The sequence below is a fragment of the Sphaerodactylus townsendi genome, linkage group LG03, assembly GCF_021028975.2.
Source record: "Sphaerodactylus townsendi isolate TG3544 linkage group LG03, MPM_Stown_v2.3, whole genome shotgun sequence".
Lineage (NCBI taxonomy): Eukaryota > Metazoa > Chordata > Lepidosauria > Squamata > Sphaerodactylidae > Sphaerodactylus > Sphaerodactylus townsendi.
Window position 1 is genome coordinate 162,295,856 of NC_059427.1, and position 27,989 is coordinate 162,323,844.

General features: G+C 47.8%; 1 protein-coding gene across 1 annotated transcript; it reads left to right on the forward strand.

The window, feature by feature from the left end:
• Positions 1-27,918, forward strand: ARAF (A-Raf proto-oncogene, serine/threonine kinase). The gene is made up of 15 exons (XM_048490234.1): positions 1-230; positions 857-963; positions 2,204-2,306; positions 4,182-4,336; positions 5,875-5,979; positions 9,038-9,188; positions 15,272-15,299; positions 17,138-17,283; positions 17,955-18,157; positions 18,275-18,451; positions 18,775-18,821; positions 20,818-20,936; positions 21,521-21,652; positions 23,091-23,225; positions 27,444-27,918. Exons 1-15 carry the CDS (start codon positions 6-8, stop codon positions 27,582-27,584), a joined length of 1,974 nt encoding a protein of 657 aa, XP_048346191.1. The 5' UTR covers positions 1-5; the 3' UTR covers positions 27,585-27,918.
• Positions 27,919-27,989: the final 71 nt, after the last annotated feature.

The following is a 27,989-nucleotide window of genomic DNA, read 5'->3' on the forward strand; positions in this document are numbered from 1 at the left end:
GCTGGATGAGGCGCAACCAGAACTCTTCTGACTCTCTGACTAATGGCTTCAGCTCGCCCTCTCCAGACCCCTACTCTTCAAGAGGGGGAAAAAGTGGGGGGTTCCTGCCATTTACCAACAGCCTGACAGCCATGCTGGGCGCCTCTCGGAAGAAAAGGCCCGGAGGGAGGGCCGGGGCTGAGGGCCGGGGCACCATCAAAGTGGATCTTCCTAATCAGCAGCGAACAGTGGTGAGTGCCCAGAGGCCGGTCTGTTTTTGCCAGTGATGAGAAATGCAGTCCCCTGAGCATGATTGATAGAACACTCAGCTGAATTTCTGTGACTCCCCTTTTACTGGTAGGGGAACTGAGACTAATTTTAAAAATTCCATGGCTCCAAAAAGTTCCCAAATCAAATCAGATTTTTTTAGGCCATTCGTAAGTTGTTGCAATTTATTGGCAATCCTATACATTTCATCTTGCACGTTTCCAACGCCCTCCTCCTCTCCCTGATAAATAGAAATTATGTCAGGATGGAGGAATGAAATAAATGTTAGGCTGGGATCTTTTATTAAATAGTCCACCATTGTAGATACTAGTTTTGAGAGTTAGTTTATATTATATATTGATATTGTGGTTTTAATTCTGTATGTAAGCTGGCCAGAGCCCAGCTCCAGTATAAATAGAATAAGTAAGTGTAAGGTTGTAGAATTGAATGGTGCCATGCTGGACTTTGAGCCATAGCTAAAATTTGCGGGGGGGGTGGGGGGTGGTCAAAACTAAGGAGTCATAAGGCTGCGTGAGTAAAATGGAAAGACAGTTCAGCCAGGAGGTCAACTCCTCCCTTACCTGTTCCGCTACTTCCCTGTTCCTCTCAGGTGACTATTCGGCCAGGTACGACTGTCTACAGCTCTCTGGACAAGGCCCTGAAGGTGCGTGGGCTAAACCAGGACTGCTGTGTCGTCTACCGGAAAATCGGCGGAGGGTGAGCGACTCCAGTCAAGGCAAAGGGGACCTTTAAAATGCATATAGCGGCGGAGCCCATTTTGCATTATGAAACTGCATGGCAGTTAAAGGGTTAAACCACCTTCTGCCTTCTCTGCATGCCGCAAGGCAAATTGAGGCTGCACTAGCCTGCAGCTTGCATTTGATGAGGATACTTCCAGTTTTGCCCTCACTGTGGTGGTCCACCTGTCTTGGTTGTACCATTCCAGGCCATGGGCAAACAAGACTGGTTGCTCCCTCTATCCAAAAATGCCCTGCATATAGGAGATTGTCATATCAAGTGGTAGAGGAGAGGGGCTTTAATTTGGAGACAGAGCATATGGACTATAAGCGGGAGGTCCCAACTTGAGTAATCGTCATGATGGAGGGAATTCCATAAGAACATAAGAACAAGCCAGCTGGATCAGACCAGAGTCCATCTAGTCCAGCTCTCTGCTACTCACAGTGGCCCACCAGGTGCCATTGGGAGCTCACCTGCAGGATGTGAAAGCAATGGCCTTCTGCGGCTGTTGCTCCCGATCACCTGGACTGTTAAGGCATTTGCAATCTCAGATCAAAGCGGATCAAGATTGGTAGCCATAGATCGACTTCTCCTCCATAAATCTGTCCAAGCCCCTTTTAAAGCTATCCAGGTTAGTGGCCATCACCACCTCCTGTGGCAGCATATTCCAAACACCAATCATACGTTGCGTGAAGAAGTGTTTCCTTTTATTAGTCCTAATTCTTCCCCCCAGCATTTTCAATGAATGCCCCCTGGTTCTAGTATTGTGAGAAAGAGAGAAAAATTTCTCTCTGTCAACATTTTCTACCCCATGCATAATTTTATAGACTTCAATCATATCCCCCCTCAGCCGTCTCCTCTCCAAACTAAAGAGTCCCAAACGCTGCAGCCTCTCCTCATAGGGAAGCTGCTCCAGTCCCTCAATCATCCTTGTTGCCCTTCTCTGCACTTTTTCTATCTCTTCAATATCCTTTTTGAGATGTGGCGACCAGAACTGGACACAGTACTCCAAGTGCGGTCGCACCACGGCTTTATATAAGGGCATGACAATCTTTGCAGTTTTATTATCAATTCCTTTCCTAATGATCCCCAGCATAGAGTTTGCCTGTTTCATGTTTCCAGTGGCAGAAGCATGCTCCCCATTGCACGGCTAGGGACACAGGCCTTGGGGGACAGCTGGGCTGCATTCGAGTCAAATCTAAGGCCATTCTCTCTGCAGGCGAAAGACTATTACAGATTGGGACACTGACCTGGTCAACCTGGAAGGGGCTGAGCTCTCTGTGGAGGTTCTGGAAGATGTGCCACTCACTATGCACAATTTCGTGAGTTCCTTTGCATGTTGTCATTGCTTGAGAGATTCTTGCCCCCAAAAGCACGTTTGCTCCAATCCCTCTTTTCCAAGGTTCCTCTCACTAAAACTGTTGGTTTTGGGGAAACAGTTAACTAAGGGGTGATTTGGCCATGCATCCATGGCTCATAGGGGAATCCAAACTGAAAAAGATGATCTATCACCCTATTGTCCTATAGATTTAATGCCACATGCCATGAGGGCAAAACCCCGACTCTTTTGATCAGATTAAAACTGACATTTCGCTTTCCGAAGATTGTATTTTTCTCTGTTAATTGAACACAAGTGAAATGTTAGTTGAGACCTTGACAGGGATCAGAGGCGTAGTTGGGCCAGAGTGCGCCCGGTGCGCACTCTGTGTTTTCCGCGCCCCCCTCGCACCTCACCTTCGTGGCACCCTGTCTCCCCACCCCGCCCCTTACCTTAGTTCAGCCTCGAAAAGCGGCCTGAAAATGGATTGGTGGGAACTACACTTCCCATGAGACCCTGGGGCTCGCAAGGTCTCCTGGGAAGTGTAGTTCTCACCAGGCCATTTTCAGCCTGAAGGGAACAGGCCGCTTCTCCAGCCTGCACTGTTTCACGAAGATATGTGTGGGGGGGGGCGCTGTGGGGGTGGCAGGGGTGATTTTCCATGCCCCAGGTGCATGCCCGGTACAATGCGCACTCCCCAGCCCCCTGGTAGCTCCACCTCTGACACGAATCCCCAGTCTTTTCGAGCCTGTGGTTATCTTTGGAATTCTGACACTGGATGGTGGGCACAAAGACCAAATGGCTGCCAGAAGAGGCGGAGCCAGTCACAAAGTGGCTGCCACAAGAGGTGGAGCCAACCACAGAGGTAATGCATAACTCTACCAGGACCTTTCAACAATGCAGGCAAAATTTCTTCTTAACAGGATATCAACTTCTGACACAGCAACCACAGCCAATTAGGAGGCCTGTTGGGCCAATTCTCACCTGGTCTTGCCCATTTTCTGAAAACACTTGGTGGGTGCCAGAAAAGGTTCCGCGGGTGCCATGACACCAATGGACATCATGTTGTGGAACCTGCCTTAAGATTAAACTAATCAGGTTGTCTGGGCCCAGTCTTTAAAATAACTAGGTAGGCCCGGTTTCCTTGCACCTCTAGTTAAGGTCTTCCTGGACTGTGCCAAACATTTCAAGTGTATTATTATTCAGGTACACTGAAATAATGAAGATTATTTTCCCTTCAGCTTCACCACATGCATGCACTGGCCCACCAACAATCCTTTGAGCACTCCAAGAAGGTACTCTGAGCCCAAACTCAGAAGCAAACAATTACAAATACTGAACAGTTCAAAAGCAGCATCTTATATCAAAATTATCATGTGCGTCAAACAACAAAGCACATAGTTGTAAAGCAGCCTTTCAACACATACACAGATGCAAAAAAATACAGAATTACAACTGAATGGCTAGAGATTAGCACCGTATATAATGTAGTACACAAATCTCTTGTTTCCACGAACCACAAGGTTTGTAATACAGGGAAGCCGCATATCAAAGTCTGAGAGGAAAAGAAGACGAGGTCACCAATGAGAATCAGAGTTGACCAGCAACCTTGTACCTTCCACTTGGTTACGGTATTGTGTTTGACACAGGTGGATATTTTGATAAGACAACATTATCTGTCCGTCAGCGCCATCCCACACGGGAGCTAGGGACGTTTTTCTCTCTCTTGTGATATTGAGCGGTTAGCATTTGTCATTGTTTGCTCCTGAGTTTGGGTTCAGTGGATATTGTTCCCGTTAATTGCATCTGTGCATGAACCCGTCGTGGTTTTCTGCACGCTTTCCTCCACCTCTGACTGTGATCCTGTCTCTTTGGGCAGGTCCGCAAGACATACTTCAACCTAGCATTTTGCGACTTCTGCCATAAGTTCCTTTTTTACGGCTTCCGCTGCCAGACCTGCGGCTACAAATTCCACGAACATTGCAGCAGCAAGGTCCCTACGGTCTGCGTTGGTCTAACTACTGCACATAAACCGTGAGTGTCTTCCGGGCTGCTCTGCCCACCCCCCTACCCGGTTTTCTGGGAATAACTCTGGAGTTCTGCTGAATGCCCTGGACAGCATTCCTCTTGTAATAACTAGTCAAGTCAAGTCATTTTGTTTACAGCCAGCGACCAGTAGTACAAAATCAAGGTACATCAGTTTCAAGGTACCGTTACCATAGTATATATATATAGACAAAAGAGTACTAGAAGCACTATTCAAAATGTTACATAATCTATAATCAGAGTACTAGAAGCACTATAAGAAATATTACATAGTCTATGGTATTTACAAGAAGGAATATTTGCGACACTAATATAATCATTATTGTACTTATATACAATTGGTGACTGTTTACCAAAAGGAAAAAAAAAACCCAAGCAGTAGGTAAAATACAGTTGATTATGACAAAAGAGATTTACCATCACTTAAAGTCTAGATTATTTGATCAAGAATATCAATTTCTCCTGAGCAAAGCGCAAAGCTCTTGCTCTCCAATATTCTTTGGGATTATCCCTCAGCAATCTAGCCCTGCTATATACCTGGAACATCTTGTTAATTATAATTGCAGATGGGTCATGACTAGAGCAAGGTGTAACTCTTTTCTGTCAGTACATCTCCAAGGTCGCTTCTCTAATATCCCACAAAATGAGCGTTGCTGTCGATTCTGTCCTGATACAACTGATTCACTTTCTCATATTCTGCTTCACTGTTCAAAATATAACAACATCAGAACCGATTTGAGAACTGTACTACCAACAGGATTTATGCTTCTTTCTGATAAGGTAAAAATGGCTAAGCTTCTAAATAACTCTAATGCTGAAATCTCTGAAGCTGTTGCTACATTTTTACTCTGTGTACTGCAAGTTGTGTAATAATGATCTTTTTACTGTGTTTGGAATTCATGACACACCGGTTTTATGCCCAATAAAGGTTTTGGATTTGGATGACAAAAGATTAAAAAGTTAGTTGAAATGAAATGAAACCTTTAATGGCATATCTGTTATACACTGGGAATTAAATTAATTTTAAAAATCTGTTTAGACATGCAGCATGAAGAAACTAAAACATTAAACCGTTGAATTAAAATTGGTAAGCATTTGAGAGCGTATCGTAATGACAGCGCACAGAAATCTGGCAGTTTGGTTCCAGAGTGGCAATAGAGTTGCTGTCTAGCAGGAACAGAGTTTTGGCAGCATCTGCAGAGTTGCCTAATCCAGCCATAAAAGGAGATTTTTCCGCTCGGCTTCATATAGAGGACAATGATGGAGAACATGGTGAACAGTTTCCTCGAGACCAAGGTTACAGCTGCAAGTTCTATCAATAGAGGAAATGTGACACTCTCTATTACATCGTCTAGTAGAGGGGAGAACATTGCATCTGGCCAAGGTAACAGCACTTCTCAGGTTGGGATCATGTAGGAGATGTAAATAGTTAGCTGGAATGGAGAAGCGAGGCAAGATGTTCAGATGGATGGGAGAACAAACTTTTAAAAGTTAGTTGCAATAACTATTATTTCTCTTCTTTCTAGTGTATACTGGTATGACCCATGGCCAGATCCCTCATTGTGGCAAGAGAGTGTCCCTACTACCCCAGCCCAGCCTAATTATGACCCCATGACCCCTCAAGAGTCTAGGTAAGGCCTTGCTTTTATCCACCAATTTGGGGGCTGTCCATGATATGGGGTGGGATGGAACCAAACGGGACTTGAATGAGCATCATGTTGGACCTCAGAGTGTAAGGTGGACATCGCTGGGAATTGCAGAGTTTCCTGGAGAGCCATGACTCCATCCCCAAAGCCTTCCAGAAGGGTGGATACGCCCGTCCTCTAAGTCGCCTTCCCCCAAATTAAATTACCCTTCCTCCAATGGAAGGGCCACTTGAGTTGAAGGAATGTGGTGATAGAAGGCGCTCTCCAGTTGTGTCCAATTTATAGCAACCACTCAATGTGTTTTCAAGGCTAGAAATGAGCAGAGGTGGTTTGCCGTTGCCTGTCTCTGCGCCACAACCTTAGACTTCCTTGGTGATCTCCCAGCCAAGCACTATCGAAGGCTACCCAGCTTAGCTTCAAAGAGGTGACAAGATCGGGCTAGCCTAGGCTATTCAGGTCAAGGCAAGAGACCAACAGAGGTAGCTGGCCATTCCCTGCCTTTTTGTAGCAACCCTGGACTTCCTTGGGGGCAGAGGTGGGATCCAGCAGGTTCTCACCAGTTCCCGAGAGTGGGTTACTAATTATTTGTGTGTGCCGAGAGGGGGTTACTAATTGGATCTGCTTTTCCGTTAGAAATTCCATTAGGTCCAAAAATCATAAAGTCCTGTTGTTTCCTATGTGGCTGGTTAGCGAAGGTAGAAAACGGGATAATTCTCCCTGTTGGGCTGTTTTAAAAACATGTTTTAGAAATATGGTAAAGTTCCTGGTTTAAGGAAAGTATCCTTCTTTTGATTTCTACAAACAAAATTAAGTATTTGAAAGTATTAAGTATTTGACAGGCAGTCAATTAGAGGAGAAGTAGTTGTTTCTGTTGGCAGTAGACGATAGGACAGTGGTGGCGAACCTATGGCACGGGTGCCAGAGGTGGCACTCAGAGCCCTTTCTGTGGGCACGCGTGCACAGAGTCCGTCAAGTGGAGGGAAGGAAAATCACCCCCCACACACACGCACATCTAGGCTGGTCTGGGCGCAATCGTTTACCTGGGAGTAAGCTTGGTTGCTGGTAATGGGACTTGCTTCCGAGTAAACCCTCTTAGGGTTGTGATTCACCCATTCGAAGTGTTGCACGGTTGCTTCACCAAGCTTACTCCCGAGTAACGCGTTTCTAAACTAAAACCTCAATATTCAGATTAAATTGCCGAGTTGGCACTTTGCGATAAATATGTGGGTTTTGGGTTGCAATTTGGGCACTCGGTCTCGAAAAGGTTCACCATCACTGCGATAGGACTTGCTATAATGAGTTTAAATTATGGACAGAAAGATACCAGCTGAAAATTAGGAACATTTTTTTTACAGTAAGAGTTTTTTACAGTAACAGAGAAATTATTAATGCCCCGCCACCGGAATGCCCGGCCACGCCTCCGTCGTGCCCCGCCCAGACCCATTGGCCTTACGCCACTGTTTGAATCCCACCACCATGGGAACCTGTTACTAAAATGTTTGGATCCCACAACTGCTTGGGGGTCTCCCGTCCAAATACTAACCAGGGCCGACTCTGCTTAGCTTCTGAGGTCTGATCAGATTGGGCTAGCCTGGAAGGCTCAAACTGGAGGAAGAGTTTCAAATCTTGCTTAGTGAGGAAGAAGAATAGGGTCTGCCTTAGTGTGTTTGAGATCTGGAACAGGAGGCAGAGTGCTAGCTGAACCCTGCCACATGAGAAGGAAAAATGACACTATGACCAAGACTCACCCACAACACATTTTGGATAAAGTCAAGCAAAAATATTTAAATATGTTTGATGAGTTTCTAGTCATCATGATTGTAAAGGGTAAACCTGAAAACCACCTTTGGGGAGTGGAACAAGGACAGGTGCTATGATCATGGTAGCCAGTGCAAATGACGAACTCAAGGAAAGGTCCAATTTCTTCCTTTTAAAGAAAAATGTGTATTGAATTTTGCAAGGCAAGCAGATATCACTCTGGTTCTGCATAGCTCCGCTTATCCAATTTTTGTTGGTTGTTATTTTGAATGTTTAAGCCTTCAACAATACAAAATGTTTATTAGTCACCTTTCTACCTGCCAGAACTCACGGCTTATAATATAAACAGAGCAAAAACCACAGGAATACATATGATACATTTTAAAAAAAACAAACCCATATCAGAATCACAACATTAAGAAAAGAACCCCAAACTAGTCAAATGCTGTCCTGAAGAAAACCGTCTTCAGCTACCTCCCAAAGATAGTGAGGGGTCCAAGCACACCTCCCTTGGAAGGTCCTTTCATAATTGTGTAGCCAACGCTGAGAAGGCCCTATGTCATGTACCTACCGAAGGAGCTTCTTTAATTGATGGGAGAGTCCAGTGAGTTTCTTCTTGCAGTCTTAATTCCCAGTCAGGAACTTATGGGAAAAGATGGCGCTTCAGATACCTTGGAACCAAGCCATGTAGGGATTTAAATATCAAAACAAACTCCTTGATTTGGGCTCAGGAGTGCATTGGTAGCCAGTGCTGTCGCTGTGTTATCGAGGTCACGTGCTCTCAGTCGTGTAGCCCCAGCCACATGTTGTGCTAGCAGCTGTTTCTGAGCAAGGGTAGCCCCAAGGAGAGATCACATTGCAGTAACTCAGGCCCCTTCCGCACACGCAAAATAATGCATTTTCAAACCACATTCACAACTGTTTGCAAGTGGATTTTGCTATTCCGCACAGCTTCAAAGAGCACTCAAAGCAGTTTGAAAGTGCATTATTCTACACGTGCGGAATGAGCCTTTGTCTGAATGTATCTAAGGCATGGCTCACTGTGGCTAGATCTGACTGAATCAGGAACAGGTGCAGGTGACGCCAGGCAAAAGCGGCCCGAGCCACCGCAGCCGCCTGATTTTCCAAGGCGAGTGCTGTGTCAAGCAGCTCTCCCCAGCAGTGAACCCGGCTTTCCAAGGGGAGTGTAACCACGTCCAAGAAAGGGGAGATCTCTCTGTCCTTGTGTTGCCCGGAGAATTGGGCTGACACCTTCACAGTGCGGATTCTGCCGTTTCCCTTCCAGCTTACACAAGCAGCCACTCCGCAGCCCAGAAGCCTTTCCCTTCCCCAGTATTCAAGGCGACCGGCAGCTGCTCCAACGGCATCGCTCCACGTCAACCCCGAACGTTCACATGGTCAGCACTACCAGTCCCGTGGACAGCAGCATGCTTGAGGTGAGGACTTTCTCCTTGGAAAAACCACCTGCTCTGCTCTGCAGTCTTTCCCCACAGGAACATCTGTTAAAACATCTGTTAACCAGGGGGCATTCATTGAAAATGCTGGGGGGAAGAATTAGGACTAATAAAAGGAAACACTTCTTCACGCAACGTGTGATTGGTGTTTGGAATATGCTGGTGATGGCCACTAACCTGGATAGCTTTAAAAAGGGCTTGGACAGATTTATGGAGGACAAGTCGATTTATGGCTACCAATCTTGATCCTCTTTGATCTGAGATTGCAAATGCCTTAGCAGACCAGGTGCTCAGGAGCAGCAGCAGCAGCAGCAGAAGGCCATTGCTTTCACATCCTGCATGTGAGCTCCCAAAGGCACTTGGTGGGCCACTGCGAGTAGCAGAGTGCTGGACTAGATGGACTCTGGTCTGATCCAGCAGGCTAGTTCTTATGTTCTTAAAATCTTGCTCCACCTCCAAGGCGTTCTGGATAGCACATATATTCCTCGCAACGGCCCTGCGATATAGGTTAGGTGGAGAGAATGAAGCTGCTTTATATTGAACCAGTATATCAAGAGAGAGAAAAATCCAAAACCGCTATGCAGTGGCTATAAACGATGACTTGTATTTAACATTAACAAAGAGCATCCATATAAACACCTACAGTGCAAATCATAGAGGTATAAGTATTATACATCCAAAATGGATCATCACAAAATGGATCACAGACAGGACCTCAAAGAACAGAATAAAAGTGCAGTTTCCAAGTCAGGTTCGCTGAAGCATTGTAACAGGTTCACACATTCATCAAGATGTGGGTTCACACATACATACAGGTATCCCGGTTATTTCTTGTTTTGTGGATCATAAATCCCACTTTGTCAGTAATGAAATGTCATTGTCCTGCCCATAGGAGCCAAACCCTATAAAAATTACATATGGTTGAATATAATTATTGAAGAATTGAATTTATATCCCTCTTTCTCTGGCTGTTTCCGCACGGGGAGGCATTTGCACAGCAGGCGCTGCTGCAATGCGCCACCCAAGTAGTGCGGAAACGCCACTTTCAAAAGTGGTGCCTTCCAGCCGCTGCCGTGTGAACGGCAGCAGGTGAAAGGCGGCATTTTCCTCCCGCCTTCCCCAGCCGGCTTACCTTCTTCTGCTGGCTGCCATCTCGTTGTGGAGGCCAAGGGACATGCCCCCCTGGCATCCGTCTCCAGAACTGTCGCTCTGGCCAGGGGGGGCAGGTCCCCTGGCCTCCACAACGAGATGGCAGCCAGCAGGAGAAGGTAAGCCGGCTGGGGAAGGCGCAGCCTGTGTGAAGGCTGCACCTTCGCCTGCGCCCCTACCAGGACTGTCTGTGCGAACGGTCCCAGGGGGGTGCATCGGCATAATTTATGCCGATGCACCCCCACTCGCTGCCTGTGCAGAAACATCCTCTTCCTAAGGAGACTCAAAGGGGCTTACAAACTCCTTTCCCTTCCCCCTTCACACCTAACACCCTGTGTGGTAGGTGGGGCTGAGAGAGCTCAGAAGTACTGTGACTAGCCCAAGGTCACCCAGCTGGCGTGTCTGGGAGTGCACAGGCTAATCTGAATTCCCCAGAATAAGCCTCCACAGCTCAAGCGGCAGAGCAGGGAATCAAACCCAGTTCCTCCAGATTAGAGTGCACCTGCTCTTAACCACTACGCCACTGCTGCTCCCCACTGCTGCTCTTAACCACTACACCGCTGCTAAACTGAACTAATTTAGTGCTTTAAAACAATGACCTTTCATGATTTTTAAATATCAAGTTAGAGAAGTACATAGAAATACATAGAAATATTATTGTGAATATAGCAACTTAAAGCTTATCCCATTCCATTAAGATAGCTTAAGCCCGTGGTGACGAACCTTTGGCACTCCAGATGTTATGGACTACAATTCCCATTAGCCTCTGCCAGCATGGCCAATTGTAGGGGCTGATGGGAATTGTAGTCCATAACATCTGGAGTGCCAAAGGTTCACCACCACTGGCTTAAGCCATACGATGTGTCCCGAAGCTGTTGGCCAACAGAAGCAGCCTCAGTGTTGCTTGGAAGCATGTCAGATGTCAGCATCAGTGTCACAAGGGGTCTGTTGTGTGGAGGGGAAGAGAAGGTGGTTGTAACCCGCTTTAAGACTCCTTAAAGGTAGAGAAATGTAGGGTATAAAAACCAGCTCCTCTTCTTCTTCTTCTTCCTCTGTCACAGTCCCTCTGCAAAGCACATCAAGCTGCCTTCTGCAGAGTCAGATCCTCTTCTGTCAAGATCAGAATTGCCTACTCAATCTATCAGTCAACCTTTGTTAGACATTAATTACAAAGTTATGTGACTCAGATACAGGTCAGGAAACAAGACAAGCAATAATAATGCTCCAACCCTTTTCCTCAGCTCCAAGAGGATTATTCATGCTTCTTAATGACATATGATAGGAAGTTGGCTGTTGTCAAAGTTACATGTAGTGATTACTATTTGGCAGGTAAACGTTTTCTTTTTGCAAACCCGAACTACATGAAGTCCTGTCTAGTACTGGTAGAAGTAAGCTAGTCCTTAAAGATACAAAATGAGGACAGTAAAACAAGGTGTGGCCCAGTGTCTCAACAGGATTCAAATTGCATGGACAGGTTCTGTTCTGAAATTGGATTTTTCACTGCCGAACATGTAGTACAGTGGTGGCGAACCTATGGCACGGGTGCCAGAGGTGGCACTCAGAGCCCTTTCTGTGGGCACGCGTGCACAGAGTCCGTCAAGTGGAGGGAAGGAAAATCACCCCCCACACACACGCACATCTAGGCTGGTCTGGGCGCAATCGTTTACCTGGGAGTAAGCTTGGTTGCTGGTAATGGGACTTGCTTCCGAGTAAACCCTTTTAGGGTTGTGATTCACCCATTCGAAGTGTTGCACAGTTGCTTCACCAAGCTTACTCCCGAGTAACGCGTTTCTAAACTAAAACCTCAATATTCAGATTAAATTGCCGAGTTGGCACTTTGCGATAAATATGTGGGTTTTGGGTTGCAATTTGGGCACTCGGTCTCGAAAAGGTTCACCATCACTGATGTAGTAGGACGGAAGGGAGCACACTGCATCTAGCGCAGGTAAAAACTTGTTGCTGGATTGCCCACTGTGATTGGCAGCAACTCTCTGAGGACTTGGGCAGAGGAGTTTCTCATCACCCCATACATGATTTTTTTTATAAATTGGAGATGCTCAGGATTGAACCCGGGACCTTTGGTGTGCAAAACAGATGCTCTACCTCAGAGCCGTGCCATTTGCCGTGATTAGCCCAGGTCTAAAAGATTGTGCCCATGTAATGATGGCTCAGTTGAATCTCTGGCCCACCAATTACTACACTCTCAGATTCAAGGAAATCAGATCCAAGTATGTGAATCTTATTCCTTTACGTTTACCCCATCTCCCTGATTTAATTAGATTACGCTACTTGTTGGGACAATCCCGATCCTTCTCTCTGTATGATAGTGGCAGACTTTCTCCTGGAAATTACTAAACGCCAGTAGGTTTCCTTCGACCTAACTTTATTCCCTGTATTGTATATGCTTTTTAATCTGTTTTTATTATTGTTGTGCTGTTGTCTATGCCAATAAAGGCTTGCTACGTTTGATTGGCCCAGGCATACTCACCAAATATCATGGCAGGGGTGTGTGTGTGTGTACGTGTACGTGTACGTGTGTGTGTGTGTGTGTGTGTGTGTGTGTGTGTGTGTGTGTGTGTGTGTGTGTGTGTGTGAGAGAGAGAGAGAGAGAGAGAGAGAGAGAGAGAGAGAATTCAGATTTCCCAGATCCTCGCCTGGCATTCTAACCACTATGGCACACTGGGACATCTGCTCGCAAAGGGACACACAGAAATATGCTTGTATTTCCCAAGTTTGTGTGAAGTCCAGTAAATAGTCTGGTTGCAGCTGAAACTTCTTTGCCCAAATCCAGTCCAGTCCCCTGGGAATGCCTGCATGACTCTTCTAAAGCGAGGATTTGGGAGTGGGAGTTAACCACGTTTCAGAAACCATCTGTCCTAAGAGTAGCTGCTTTCGTAACTGCTTTCGTAAGAGTCACTGCTTTCCACTTCTCTCCCCATTACCCAACTAGTAAAAAGACTCAGGCTTATCTAGCACTGCCTTTTCCTATTGGACAAGGTTTCCTCTACCGTCTCTAGAGGGGGCTAACGCCTACTTCATACAGAGTGGTAAACTCAGTTCTGTGCTGGACCACTTCAGGTGAGGGTTTGTATGACTGAATATTTCTTTAAGGCACCCTTCCAAGTAGGGCATGGAGGAATGTTTCCCAACCTTTTTCGAGGTCAGGGTACCCTTGACCTCACTCTTCATATCTCACTCTTCCCCTCCCATTGCCCCTGCTTGCCACACACCCCACCTTCCCCTCCCAGAGTGAAGGGAAGTACTGGGGGGGGTGGCTGCTGACCTTGTGGCTGGCCCTGCCCCATGGGCCAGGTCCATGTCCTTGCTGGCACCAGTGGGAGACACCACAAAAATGAGGGGGGGGGCGGTAGTGTTGCCACGGTACCCCTGTGACATGCTCACGGCACCCCAGGGTACCAGGGAACCCTGGTTGAGAATGGCTGGCATGGAGGAATGTTCCATCATATGACACACACCCCCATATCATATGACTCATAACATCATCAACCCTTAGCCCAAGGGTACGCAGAAAGTTTCATCCCAGGGGGTGGGTTTGATTCCAAGTCTTCCAGATTCTAATCCGAACGTCTAATCTTTCTTCCAGGAAGCAAAGGGCAATAGGAACTGTTCTGCCTACCCCTGTTTATTCCCCTAAAAACCTTGTGATGTTGGTGAGGCTGCAAGGGAGGGAGAGAGAGAGAATGGCCCAGGATTACCCAGTATGCTCCATAGCAGGGGTGCTGCCACACATTTTGTTTCTCCACACTTCCTTGCTGCCCCAGTTCTGGGCCGAAACTGCCAGATGCGTGGGTCCCGATTCAGATCGGGACCATGGTCGTAGGGAGAAAGTGCATGTGCCTTCCCCCCCATGGTGTTCTCCCAACTTCAAGCAGCTGTTGGGAGCTTCATGTGCTGCAATGGGTACACAGAGGTTTCCCTAATGGGGCCAAAAAGCAGCTTCTTGGGGCCATTTCAGGTCAGGAAATGGTTAGCAGGGGCAGAGACATAAGAACATAAGAACTAGCCTGCTGGATCAGACCAGAGTTCATCTAGTCCAGCACTCTGCTACTCGCAGTGGCCCACCAGGTGCCTTTGGGAGCTCACGTGCAGGATGTGAAAGCAATGGCCTGCTGCTGCTGCTGCTGCTGCTGCTCCTGAGCACCTGGTCTGCTAAGGCATTTGCAATCTCAGATCAAGGAGGATCAAGATTGGTAGCCATAGATCGACTTCTCCTCCATAATTTCTGTCCAATCCCTTTTTAAAGCTATCCAGGTTAGTGGCCATCACCACCTCCTGTGGCAGCATATTCCCAACACCAATCACACGTTGTGTGAAGAAGTGTTTCCTTTTATTAGTCCTAATTCTTCCCCCCAGCATTTTCAATGAATGCCCCCTGGTTCTAGTATTGTGAGAAAGAGAGAAAAATTTCTCTCTGTCAACATTTTTTCTACTCCCATGCATAATTTTATAGACTTCAATCATATCCCCCCTCAGACGTCTCCTCTCCAAACTAAAGAGTCCCAAACGCTGCAGCCTCTCCTCATAAGGAAGGTGCTCCAATCCCTCAATCATCCTCATTGCCCTTCTCTGCACTTTTTCTATCTCTTCAATATCCTTTTTGAGATGTGGCGACCAGAACAGAACACAGTATGAACATCCTCTCCCCATACAATGCGAGCCTAATCCCAGCTGGGTCCACGCATGCCAGAAAATTAAGCTTCCAAGACGGAACTCGCAACACATAGTTGATTGCAGGAATCCAGTGGAAAAGGAAAGGTATCTAAACCTAGAGTGGAAATTTGGAGCCAGATCTCCAAGATTCTAGTCGGAACACTCTGATTGCTGTATCGGCAGACTGCCGTTAAAATCCCTGAGATTCCACCCTTGGGCTCTGACACTTCTCTTCTCTTTTCTAGTTCATCAGCAGAAGCCACAACACAGATGGTAAGGATTCCTGGGGCAAGCGGCAAATATAGTGTGTGTGTGTGAGTATGTGGGGATCCCTTTGCGTTGCAGGGAATTGGGGAAGGAGCAGAAAGGTCGGTTAGGGTACCTTTCCCTGGCACCAAGCGGGAAGTATTCAGCGGCAAAAGAATTGTGGGAGGATCAGGGCGAACCACACCCGGGGCACGTGTGTGCCCTGCGCCCCTGCCACACCCCTGGAATGCCCCCAAAGGTCATGTACTGGCGTGCGCCCAAACAACAACTGAATGGAAAACTCCTGGTGTCCTTTTACCGCTGTGCTATAGAGAGTGTCTTAACCTACTGCATCTGTGTATGGTTCTCCAGTTGCACAGTGGCAAATAGGAAGGCGCTCCAAAGGGTGATCACTACTGCACAGAGGATTATCGGCTGCCCTCTCCCCTCCTTGGAAGAACTCTATAATTCCCGAAGCCTAAAGGAAGCCCAAAATATTCTGAGAGACCCGTCTCATCCAGCACACTCTTTTTGAACTGTTACCATCCGGCAGACGATACAGGTCCATCAAAACTAGGACAAAGAGGCTTAGAGACACCTTCTACTCTAGAACTGTGGCTATGCTAAACTCTGCGGCTTCGTGTTGATGTGTTTGGGGCTGTGTAGGGATGGGTGGAGGAAGGGGAAAGTGAGGATGGGGTATGAGTCCGAAATTGTGTGCATCGAGGAATGCTGCTGTAAATTTCGTTGTGCGTGCACAATGACAATAAAATGCTTATAAGATGCTCCACCACACTCCCTGGGTGCTACACCACTGGGGAGGATGTATCAAGCAAGATTCAGATTAGCCCGTAAGTACAGTTTTTGCCCCAATGATGCCATTACATTTGGACTGTCGGGGGGGGGGGGGGGCATGGGACAAGGAGGTAGGACACAGTTGTCTTCTATGGCCCATGAAGTCGGCATGCCAAGTGCTGGATCAAATTGAGTTCCATTTCACCCTGTGTTCATTTTCCGGACAGTGGCCAGCCCAGTGCCATTTAGGGCATTCCGTTGTTTGCCACCAGCTTCCGGTAATCAAATATATGTTGCCTCTGATCGTGGAGGCTCCATTTTGCTACCATGTAAAGTTCCCGTTCCACAATGTCATAGTTTGGGGTTTTGCTTATGCTGCTGTTTCATTGCACCGGGGGTGGTTGGTAGGCGTTAACTGCATTTCTAACTGCCTTTCACTGTTGCTGTAGAATGTGGAATATTTCCAGGTGGTGCTCAAGGTCATTTCTTGCCCATCTCTTGTTATCTCCTTACACTTACTTTTAGGCGCACTTTCCCAGGCTGGAGGGGGCTGCCAGTTTCTTAACTATTGCTGTTTACGCTGGTTTTCTCAGTCTTGGCTTTGGCCAGGGAAGATCCCGAATCAATAAAGCTGCTGTTCTTCAACAAGAGCTTGTGTGTGTTTTTGGGATTCTGACATTAAGCCAAGACTGAGAAAAGCCCGCGTAAACAGCAATACGCTGGATTCTATAGGGGATTCCCTGCCCCGAACTCCCATCGTTTGTTGCCACTTGGAGTAGTTTTATCATAGAGTTTCCAGCAGTTGCTAGAGCTACCCACCACCACTTCCAGGTTCTCCCAGGAAGTGATGTTGTCATATGCCCACAATGCTGCCTCCCACCGTGTTTCTTCCCCCAAGCCTCCCACCAATTGCTTGGCCTGGTAACCCTATTACCACTTCCCATAGCAGTAAAAAGCTTTCATCAGGAGATTAGTTGTAATTCTTCTGGACCCATTTGTAGGTTGGCCAGACTTATCTATTGTGATTGGCAGTGGCTTTCCTGGCTTTCAGGTCTTTCTTTTTGCTACAGCTCCATCTGGGCCGGAACTGCTTTTACCAGCCCCCCCAGTTCCAAGTTTTGTTGCTGCTTCACCAGGACAGCGCTCCCCACATCAAAAGTCCCCCAGCGAGCCCCCAAGGGAACGCAAAACTCCAGTTGAAGACAAAAAGAAGCTTGTGAGTGTCAGGTGTGGGGGGGAGGGCCATTTGGGGGAAGGACTGGGTTGGCGGTACTTTAAAACGGCCACCAAATGTTTGTGTGTGTGGGGGGGGGGTGGTAACAGGATGTCCTGTGAAACTGGAAGGGGATGGTGGCAGAGGTGGGATCCAGCAGGTTCCCACAGGTTCCCGAGAGTAGGTTACTAATTATTTGTGTGTGCCGAGAGGGGGTTACTAATTGGTGATTTTGCCACGTGATTTTTGCCTTAGTTCCGCCCCTCCTCTCAGCAGTAGCGCGCAGAACTTGAAGCAGTCTAGAGGAGGTGCACCGGCGTGCGTGGCAGCCTGCGCCTGTGTGCATTCGTTGCCCGCCCAAGGACCGGCACAGCAGCTGCGTCCTTGCCACAGCTCCGCCCAGGAATGCCCCGCCCACGGAATTCCCAGCCACGGCTGTCGTGCCCTGCCCAACCCCATTGGCGCTACGCCACAGTTTGAATCCCACCACCCTGGGAACCTGTTACTAAAATTTTTGAATCCCACCACTGGATGGTGGGCTATGGTTTGGAGTTGGGCACGGTGACCGGGACTCATAAGGTGTTGCTGGTTCAGCAAGATGCTTGGGGAGCGGTGAAGCTTTGGTGTAGGAGCCAAAAGTCATTCCTGGTTCTGTCTTCACCTGCTTTCTGTAGAAACCTTTGAACTATCGGGACTCAAGCTATTACTGGGAAGTCCCTTCCAACGAGGTAACCTTGCTGAAGCGCATCGGCGCCGGCTCCTTCGGCACCGTCTACCAGGGCCGCTGGCATGGGGATGTTGCAGTCAAGATCCTCAAGGTCACCAACCCTACCAGCGAGCAGGTGCAGGCCTTCAAGAACGAGATGCAGGTGCTCAGGTAGGCCGAAGGTTGGGCAGGTTTTTGGAAAGAGGCACCCAGTTAGGGAGAAGGGATCAGGAGTGGGTGGGGTGTCACTCGAGCTGGCCTCTGACACTTGCGCCTCCCCACTTGTAGGAAGACGCGTCACGTGAACATCCTGCTCTTCATGGGGTTCATGACTCGGCCCACCTTTGCGATCATCACCCAGTGGTGCGAAGGCAGCAGCCTCTACCAGCATTTGCACGTGCAAGAGACGCCCCTCGAGATGGTGCAGCGGATCGACGTGGCCCGGCAAACGGCGCAGGGCATGGAGTGAGTGCCAGAGCTCGAGATGGGCGGAAAACCAGGTGGCGCTTACCTGTGGTTGCTGTTAATCAAGTGTTCAGGCTCGCATGGACATGAGCTTATGCCTGTGCCGCCCCATGTGGGCCTGCATGGAAGCCACGAAGATGAACGAGTGTTATGATGGCTCTTCAGGACATGCAGGGTGTGTGTGTGTGTGTGCGTGCGTGCGTGCGTGCGTGCACATGCACCATTGGGAGGACTGCTGGAAAGGCTACATAGGTGCCTATGTCTATGTATGATCTACTTGCTAGTCATTACAGATGCTGATAAACCTCTCTCTGTGTTCTTAGTTATCTTCATGCCAAGAACATAATCCACCGAGATCTCAAATCCAACAGTATCCTTGCCTTCCAGCTGCTTGCCTAGAAGAGTTTGGATTTATATCCCCCCTTTCTCTCCTGCAGGAGACTCAAAGGGGCTCACAAGCTCCTTGCCCTTCCCCCCTCACAACAAACACCCTGTGAGGTAGGTGGGGCTGAGAGAGCTCCAAGAAGCTGTGACTAGCCCAAGGTCACCCAGCTGGCGTGTGTGGGAGTGTACAGGCTAATCTGAATTCCCCAGATCAGCCTCCACAGCTCAGGCGGCAGAGCGGAGAATCAAACCTGGTTCCTCCGGATTAGATACACGAGCTCTTAACCTCCTACACCACTGCTAGAGATAGAGTGGGACGGGTCCCCAGTGGCAGAGGATGTGGAGGAGAGGTCTTGTCATTGGTGCCTAAAGGGAACCTCCACATCCAGACGCAGTCAACCTCTGAATCCCAGTGTCAGGAGGCAACGTTGGGGGGACGTACTGTGCCCTGTTTTTGGCCCTCCCAAGGAACTGGTTGGCTACTGTATGAAACAAGGTTGATACTAGCTTGCCAAGCAGCACTAGCCGAAACGAACCATCCAAATTGGCACACTCACCTGGATTTACATGTTAATAGCAAATTAAAAGATTACATGTTAAAAGCAAGATTTAAAATACCGGATATATGAGCTCCTCTGTGAAGTTCCATATGGGAATCACATGAAATTGGAAATATATATATTCCTTGGAATGTATTGGGCTTGAAGTCTTACATGGACTTTTGATACACACAGGATAATTAATGGGACAATGATAACAACCATTCTTGGAGGATATTTATAAAGACCTGTTGGTAGATATATGAAGATATCATAAAATGTGTACATGGATATTGTTCTATTGACACTGGCACTTTATATTGATTTGTATTGCACTTTATGAATACCATGAACTTGAGATTAGAATAGGGTTAGTGTTCGGATATTTGTCTTATTGTTAATTGTTTCCATGAAATATAATTGAAATAATAACTTCGTACAAATTGATGTTTGAATCTTTTATTACTATTGCTATTAACATGTAAGTCCAGGTTAGTGTGCCAATTTGGATTGTTCCTTTCTGCTAATGGCTACTGTATGAGACGTGCCTAGACCAGGGGTCTGCAACCTGCGGCTCTCGTGATGTTCATGGACTACAAATCCCATCAGCCCCTGCCAGCATGGCCAATTGGGGATGTTGCAGGCAAGATCCTCAAGGTCACCAACCCCACCAGCGAGCAGGTGCAGGCCTTCAAGAACGAGATGCAGGTGCTCAGGTAGGCCAATTGGCCGTGCTGGCAGGGGTTGATGGGAATTGTAGTCCATGAACATCTGGAGAGCCGCAGGTTGCAGACCCCTGCGCTAGACTAGATGGATCACGGGTCTGATTTAGCAGGGCTCCTCTTGGTATGTATTCCCTGTTGTTAGACCTCCAGAGGAACTGGTTGGCCACTGCATGAGACAGGCTGCTGGATCTGGCTCCCTGAGCAGTCTGAGCATCCACAATGTCAGGGGTATCATCATGGAAACTGTAGAATTGTATTATTTGATGTCGTTTGCTGTGTGGCAGAAAGAAAGGGTACATTTTCAACATGGCACAGAGCTGTGAAACCCTCCAGGAGAAGAAGAGTTTGTGTTGATGCCCCGCCTTTCCCTCCTCTAAGGAGACTCAAAGGGGCTTACCAACTCCTTTCCCTTCCTCTCCCCACAACAGACACCTTGTGAGCTAGGTGGGGCTGAGAGAGTTCTGGACAAAGTGTGGCTAGTCCAAGGTCCCCCAGCAGGAACATAGGAGTGTGGAAACAAATCCAGTTCGCCAGGTAAGAGCCCACCAGTCAAGAGGAGAAGTGGGGAACCAAACCTGTTCTCCAGATTAGAGTCCACCTGCTTTTCACCACGGCACCATGTTGGCTCTCTTGATCAGCTTGATGCTGATTACCAAATTGATTAGTAAATAAACCTGCACCGAAGTTCATGAGAAGTTCCTTCACCTGTCCCGCTCAGACATCTTTCTGCATGAGGGGCTGACGGTAAAGATCGGCGACTTCGGCCTGGCCACGGTGAAGACTCGCTGGAGCGGCTCACAGCAAGTGGAACAGCCCAGCGGCTCCATACTTTGGATGGTGAGCCGGAGCAGATTTGGGGTGGGCTGAGGTTGAAGCCAGAATGAGAGCCATGGTTGGCTTACTCCAGTGATGGCGAACCCTTTTGAGACCTAGTGCCCAAATTGCAACCCAAACCCCACTTTATTTATCGCAAAGTGCCAATACGGCAATTTAACCTGAATGGTGAAATTTTGGTTTAGAAAAAAAACGGTTGGCTTCCTCTTCCTCCGCCCCACCCGCTCGAGCAGGGGCCAGCCTGCTCTAGCCTTTTTGTGCACTGCTCTGTGCCTCTCTAGCATCTCTGCCTCTTCTACGCCCACCCCCCTCAGGTAGCAGCCACCCAGAGCACAGGCACCAGGCCCGCCAGCCGAGTCCTCCCTGCTCACCGCGGTGCGCGGACGTCGTGCTCAGTAGCCCAGGCCAGCCTAGATGTGTGTGTGTGTGTGGGGGGGTGATTTTCTGCCCCCTACATGACAAACTCTGTGCGCGCGTGCCCACAGAGAGGGCTCCGAGTGCCACCTCTGGCACCCGTGCCATAGGTTCACCATCGCTGGCTTACTCCAAGGCCTAGATCTTAATGCCCCCCCTCCTGGCCCCCTCAGGCATCTGAAGTGATTCGAATGCAAGACCCCAACCCCTACAGTTTCCAGTCCGACGTCTACTCATACGGAGTCGTTCTTTACGAGCTGATCACCGGGACCCTTCCCTACAGTCACATCAACAACCGAGACCAGGTAAGGAAGGACTGGAACAGGTGCGGGGCCCTTTGCTCCGGCACAGGAATACTTATGTGGTACCATCTTGCAGCAGAGGTGTAGCTAGGGAAAATGGAGCCTGGTGCAAGATCTGAGTTGCGCGCGCGCCCTCTCCCATGTTCGGGGGTTTTGGGGGTATTTTTAGTGTTTTTTTCCGTTTTTGGCCTGCAGGGGGTGCAGTTTTTAAGCTAGCATCACCAGAATTGCTATCTTTAGGAGACTCCCCTGATGATACCACCGAGGTTTGGTTCAGGTTTGGTTCAGGTTTGGTGAAGTTTGGTTCAAAGGTGTAGCCTCCATCTCCTATTAGCTCCCATTGGAAACAATGGGGGATGGGGGCACCCCCTTTGGGAATCCATAACTTTGGACCCCCTGAACCAAACCTCCCCCAGCTTGGGTGGTATCATCAGGAGGGTCTCCTGGAAAATCCCTGAAATTTTGGTGCTGCTAGCTCAGGGGTAGGGAACCTGCGGCTCGAGAGCCGCATGTTGCTCTTCTGCCCTTGCACTGTGGCTCCACGAGCTGAGCCGCCAGCCCCATCCTTGCCCGCCCTGCAGGCAGCAGGGCAGGCGCACCAACTGCCCATGGCCGGCTGGGCTCTGCGCCACGGGCTTCCCCTCTCACCCGCCCCATTGGAGCGGGGCGGGCACTTTCCCGGCGGCCGGCGAGGCCAAGCTGCTGGCCCCATCCTTGCCCGCTCTGCAGGCAGCAGGGCGGACGCATCCATACGCTTCTCAGAATGAGCGGAGTAAAAGGTAAAAAAAACCCCAATATATACAGTGTTATCTTTACTTTAAATGTCAAAAATTATTTGCGGCTCCAAGTGTTTTCTTTTCCCGTGGAAAATGGGTCCAAATGGCTCTTTGAGTGTTAAAGGTTCCCTACCCCTGTGCAAGCTAAAAACTGCGCCCTCTGCAGGCAAAAAACTGAAAAACACTAAAAAATACAAAAACCACAAACCTGAATTTTGCAACGCGCACCCCCTGGTCCGCTTGTAGCTACGCTACTGTCTTGCATCTTCCTCTGAACTGTCTGATGGTCTGTGTCACCAGCTGTGTTTCTGACAGCTGCCCCCATTCTGTATTAGTGAAAGATTGTTCAAGGTTTGCTGTGATTCCCTGTCTCTCTGGGACATGTTTGCTGGTTAGAGTGCTGGACTAAAAGCTGGGAGACGAATTCAAATCCACCCCCTTTTTTTGTGAAACTTACTGGGTGAAATTGGGCCAGCCATGCTCCCTCAGCCTGGTCTTTCTCACAGGATTGTTGTAGGACCAGAATGAGGGAGGGGAGCTATTTGTACGCCCCTCAGCTCTTTGGAGGAAAGTTGGAATAATCTTGGGTTGAAAGCAGAGAGGTGCCGGGTGGGCTGGGGAGCTTCAATAGTGGTCCCTCTTCATATGGCTGTGTCTTCTTCCAGATTATATTCATGGTTGGCCGGGGGTACTTGTCCCCTGACTTAAGCAAGGTGCCCAGCAACTGCCCCAAAGCCATGCGCAGGCTGATGTCTGACTGCCTTAAATTCAAGCGTGAGGAAAGACCTCTCTTTCACAAGGTGAGTCTGTGTGCGGGTGAGAAGACTCAAATCCAAAAATTACATTTATGACAGCATCTTCCAGCGTGGCGTAGTGGTTAAGAGCAGGTGCACTCTCATCTGGGGAACCAGGTTTGATTCCCCGCTCTGCCGCTTGAGCTGTGGAGGCTTATCTGGCAAACTAGACTAGCTTGTGCACTCCAACACATGCCAGCTGGGTGACCTTGGCGAGTCACAGTTCTTCGGAGCTCTCGCAGCCCCACCCATGTCACAGGGTGTTTGTTGGGGACGGGGGAAGGGAAAGGAGATTGTAAGCCCTTCTGAGAGAAAGCGGGGATATAAATTCAAACTCTTCTTCTTCCAGTAAGCTCATAAGGAGAGCATGAAGGCCAAACGCTTTCCCAAGATGTCAGGGGGACCAAATGCTGTCACAAGATGTTGACCACTGCTTTAGATGACTTGAAAAGGGGATTAGATATGTGGATGGGACTGTCAGTGAGCAGCAGTGAGCAGATTAGCCTGTGCACGCCCACACACGCCAGCTGGGTGACCTTGGGCTAGTCACAGCTTCTCGGAGCTCTCTCAGCCCCACCCACCTCACAGGGTGTTTGTTGTGAGGGGGGAAGGGCAAGGAGATTGTCAGCCCCTTTGAGTCTCCTGCAGGAGAGAAAGGGGGGATATAAATCCAAACTCTTCTTCTTCTTCAGTGCATGTGCATACACTAGTGTGGCATAGTGCTTTAGAGTCTTGGACTTGGGATCTGAGAGACAATGGTTCGAATCTCCGCTCTGTCATGGAAGCTTGCTGGCTGACTATGGGCCCGTCATACACACTCAACCTAACCTACCTCAGAGAGACCCTTTCCACACAAATCATTACCCATTGCCAGCAAATTCTTTTGGACTGTTTGTTCCAAAGTATTAATTGTGCCCTTCATCTCAGAGATGAACTCTGCCAAGTCCTGTTTTGTACCTAAATCCTTTGGTGGCATGGTTCTTATTTATCTAGCTTTTCCAAGAAAAATAAAGCACTCACCAGCTTTTCTGACCTTCACAGCTGTCCTGAATCTTTTTATTCTTCAATCTATATAGATTCCACTGTGAATAATCAGTATTTTCTTCAATTATCTGGGTTTTTCTTTGATACAGCCGGGAGAGACCCGAAGCACGACTTTCTTCTAGTCAGGCATGCGCAGAAGTGCCTTTCCACACAAATCATCTAAAAGTTTGCAAAGATGGTTTCAATCCCCACCACCACTCTTTGCTATAATATTTGTGCACACACACACACACACCCTTGAAACGATTCATGGCTGCTGTGAGGGTTTCTTAAGTTTGGGTGCTGTGTGGTTTCCGGGCTGTATGGCCGTGTTCTAGCAGCATTCTCTCCTGACATTTCGCCTGCATCTGTGGCTGGCATCTTCAGAGGATCTGAAGTTTCTTAAGTTATTTGTAGAATTGATGCTTCGGTGCTTCTCACCTGGATACGTGTAATTGATGCTTCGAAGATTTTACTTCAGAGGATCTGAAGTTTCTTAAGTTATTTGTAGAATTGATGCTTCGGTGCTTCGAAGATTTTACTTCAGAGATTTCGAAGATTGATGCTTCAAAGATTTTACTTCAGAGGATCTGAAGTTTCTTAAGTTATTTGTAGAATTGATGCTTCTGTGCTTCTCACCTGGATACGTGTAATTGATGATTCGAAGATTTTACTGCCCCTCCCCCCCAAAAAAACACACAGAAATGACCAAAAAAAACAGGCAAGGAGAAATGGCATGAGCTCAGGGATGCAAGAAAATGGCACCGTGGCGGAGATGGCACAGAAGCGTGGAAAACGGCATCAAGAAAGATAAGATGCCTTAAGTATGATCGCACAGCAAGGAAAGATATCTCAAAAACATTTCAGACCCAAGAATCATTTTAAAAGGGGACTCATTCAAAACATTGCGAGACTGAAAATAAAACCCCAAAAAATGTTTTGGGGGGATGTAAGGGGGTGGGCGAGAGAAACAATCTGGAATTCCATTGAGGAAACATTTTATTTCCTGCCTCGAAACATTTTAAAAGGTTTGTGCAGAAAGGGCCAGAGTTGTGTTTTGAGGATGCAATGGAGAACAGAAGAACAATATAAGCTGTTTTGGATCCTCAATAGGAGAGGCACATCATAAATGAAACAAATAAACATCCCCCAGGGTATCTGAATGAAGCATCCATGTGTAGAGGCAGTTTCTAGTTCCTTTTAAAGCCGTCAAAACTGGAGACCACATTTTGTGACAGTGAGTTTCATAACATAAGTGTGTATTTTGTAGCAGATCTTATGTGGGGGGGGGGGGGTGAGCCTTCATTGGGTGACCCTCAATTCAAATACGTTGAATGTTCTCTCTTTCCACTTTCTCAGCAGCTATACTGCAACCATGTCTCCCTTCTCATATTCCCTTATAGAGAAGTGAGTACTTTAGAACCCTAGGGAAATTAAGTGCCAAGATGCCCTGTGTTCCACTCAAAAATAATTTCAGAGCAAATTTTAGGGAGAGCAGACAAACTATTTGTAACAGTTCTGTCCAGTTCCATAGCTAACCACTCTCCTCAAATGAGCAGCAGTCCCTATTAGGCTTGATCAATACCCTAGAAATTCGGTAAAAGGGTTAGCCCCATCTCCTGTTAGCTCCCATTGGAAACAATGGGGGCACCCCCTTTGGGGATCCATAACTTTGGAACCCCTAAACCAAACTTCACACAACCTGAGTGGTATCATCTGGAGAGTCTACAGGTGATAGCCTGAAATTTTGGCATTACTAGCTTTAAAAATGCACCCCCAGCAGGCCAAAACACCCAAAAAATACCCCCGAATGCCTTGCATTCGGATTTGCGAATATTTAGGCAGGACCGATTCAGGCCAATTTTTGGGATTCGGTGCACCCGAATCTCCAAGCCTAGTCCTATAGATGAGCCCAGGCTGCTGCTGAAATACTTTGCTATTGGAGCTATGAAAGAAACTATGGCCCCTTCCGCACACGCAAAATAATGTGTTTTCAAACCACTTTCACAACTGTTTGCAAGTGGATTTTGCCATTCCGCACAGCTTCAAAGAGCACTGAAAGCAGTTTGAAAGTGCATTATTCTGCATGTGCGGAATGAGCCCAAGATTCAACACCCAAATTCTGCACCACAGGTGTCAAATTCGCAGCCCTCCAGATGTTATGGACTACAGTTCCCATAATCCCCTGCCAGCATGATGCCGCGAATTTGACACCTATGTTCTACACCAATGAAAGTGAAACCCTTCTAAATACATATGAAGCAACCTGGCCTGTTTTTTATTTTTGTTTTATCATCTATCCTACAAGGTTTATAATTTTGCATAATTTTATTTTGTTTCTACTGGTCATGGGGAGAGGCAAATGGAGTGAAATGGCCTTCTACCCACTGATGGCCTTTGGAAATTTTACATAGCAGTTCTTCTGTCTTTGGAGATTTCTCACAGGCACTCACCTCACAAATGTGTCTTCACAGTTCTGGAATCTAGAAATGTGATTTTTAGCAAGTGAAATTTAAAATGCTACAGAAGCGGAATTCTCTGTCCCCTCCCACCTTTTGTACAATTGTAGCATGCACATGAAGTGTTTTGCTGGTATTTTGCTGGAGTTACATGAAGTGTTCTGCTGGTATTCCGAAAAGGCCCCGGATTCAAATCCAGTTAAAATCTATGCCTTGCCACTGAAAACCCTGATTGTGAAGTCATTGGCTCGGGAACTTTTCACAGGCTCAGATGCAGCCTTATCTTGTTTTTATGTCATTTGGTGCTAGTTCTGAAAGCAGACCCTGCAGGGAGGTGAGTTGCAAACGTGGCTTAAATGAAGATCCGCATCTAGATTCTGTGCCCTGTATGCAATGTGCACATTAAGCAGATCTAGATATATTTCCTTAATGTTCAAAGTACTTTGACTAGTTACGTCCAGCCCTGCAATCCCATTCCCTGAATTCCAGAAATCATATGTCAGCCCCCTTGGATACCGGAGATTTCACACAAGCTAATCTTTGCAGCCTAAAGATGCAGAAACGTGCTTCTCTGAAATAAAGCAGTGGAGATTCTCTTTGCATATTTGAATTCTGTACGTACTCTGAGGCACTGTCTGGTTGTTTTAGAGTGGCAGCTCAGGAAACCATAATGGAGAGTTCTGCTAAGCTAAAGTGTGCTGGGGCACGATTCTGATCCAACTCCTCCGTTCCATTCTTCCAGATCTTAGCCACCATTGAGTTACTCCAGCGCACTCTGCCCAAGATTGAGCGCAGCGCCTCTGAACCCACACTCCATCGGGTGGCCCACAACGAAGAACTGACTTCCTTCGCTCTACCCTCTGCCCTGCGGTTCCGCAGCTAACGTGGTGTGACAGTAGAAATGCCTGCAGAGGCCATGCACCCCTCCAGGAGGGCAGTCGCAATCCAAGGCATCACAACGCCTTTCGTACGCCTGCGTGTGGACAGACTCTTTGACTTGGCAGGGAGCTTCCGTCGGGAGCGCTTTCCGGCGAATGCAGACCCAGCAGGGGGCGCCAGAGCGGAAAGGGCAACGCCCCCCTCGGGGATCTGCATGTGGCTTTGGTGCCATCGTGCCCCAGGTTTATTTTCATGGGGTACTTATCCTGATTTTTGTTTTTCGAGGGGGGATGCTCTCATAGAAGTGAAGTGTAAAATAAAGAAAAATCTAACTGGTATATACAATTGGCAGTTACTGTGCCACAAGGAGCAGCCAGGAGAGCTCACAGGAAGCAGCTAAAACTCTGTC

Excerpts from the sequence above, each read along its gene's own strand:
- ARAF (XM_048490234.1), top strand. The coding sequence starts at position 6 with ATGAGGCGCAACCAGAACTCTTCTGACTCTCTGACTAATGGCTTCAGC. Across the intron at positions 231-856 it reads CTAATCAGCAGCGAACAGTG|GTGACTATTCGGCCAGGTAC; the intron begins GTGAGTGCCCAG and ends TGTTCCTCTCAG. Across the intron at positions 18,822-20,817 it reads CCGAGATCTCAAATCCAACA|ACATCTTTCTGCATGAGGGG; the intron begins GTATCCTTGCCT and ends TGTCCCGCTCAG.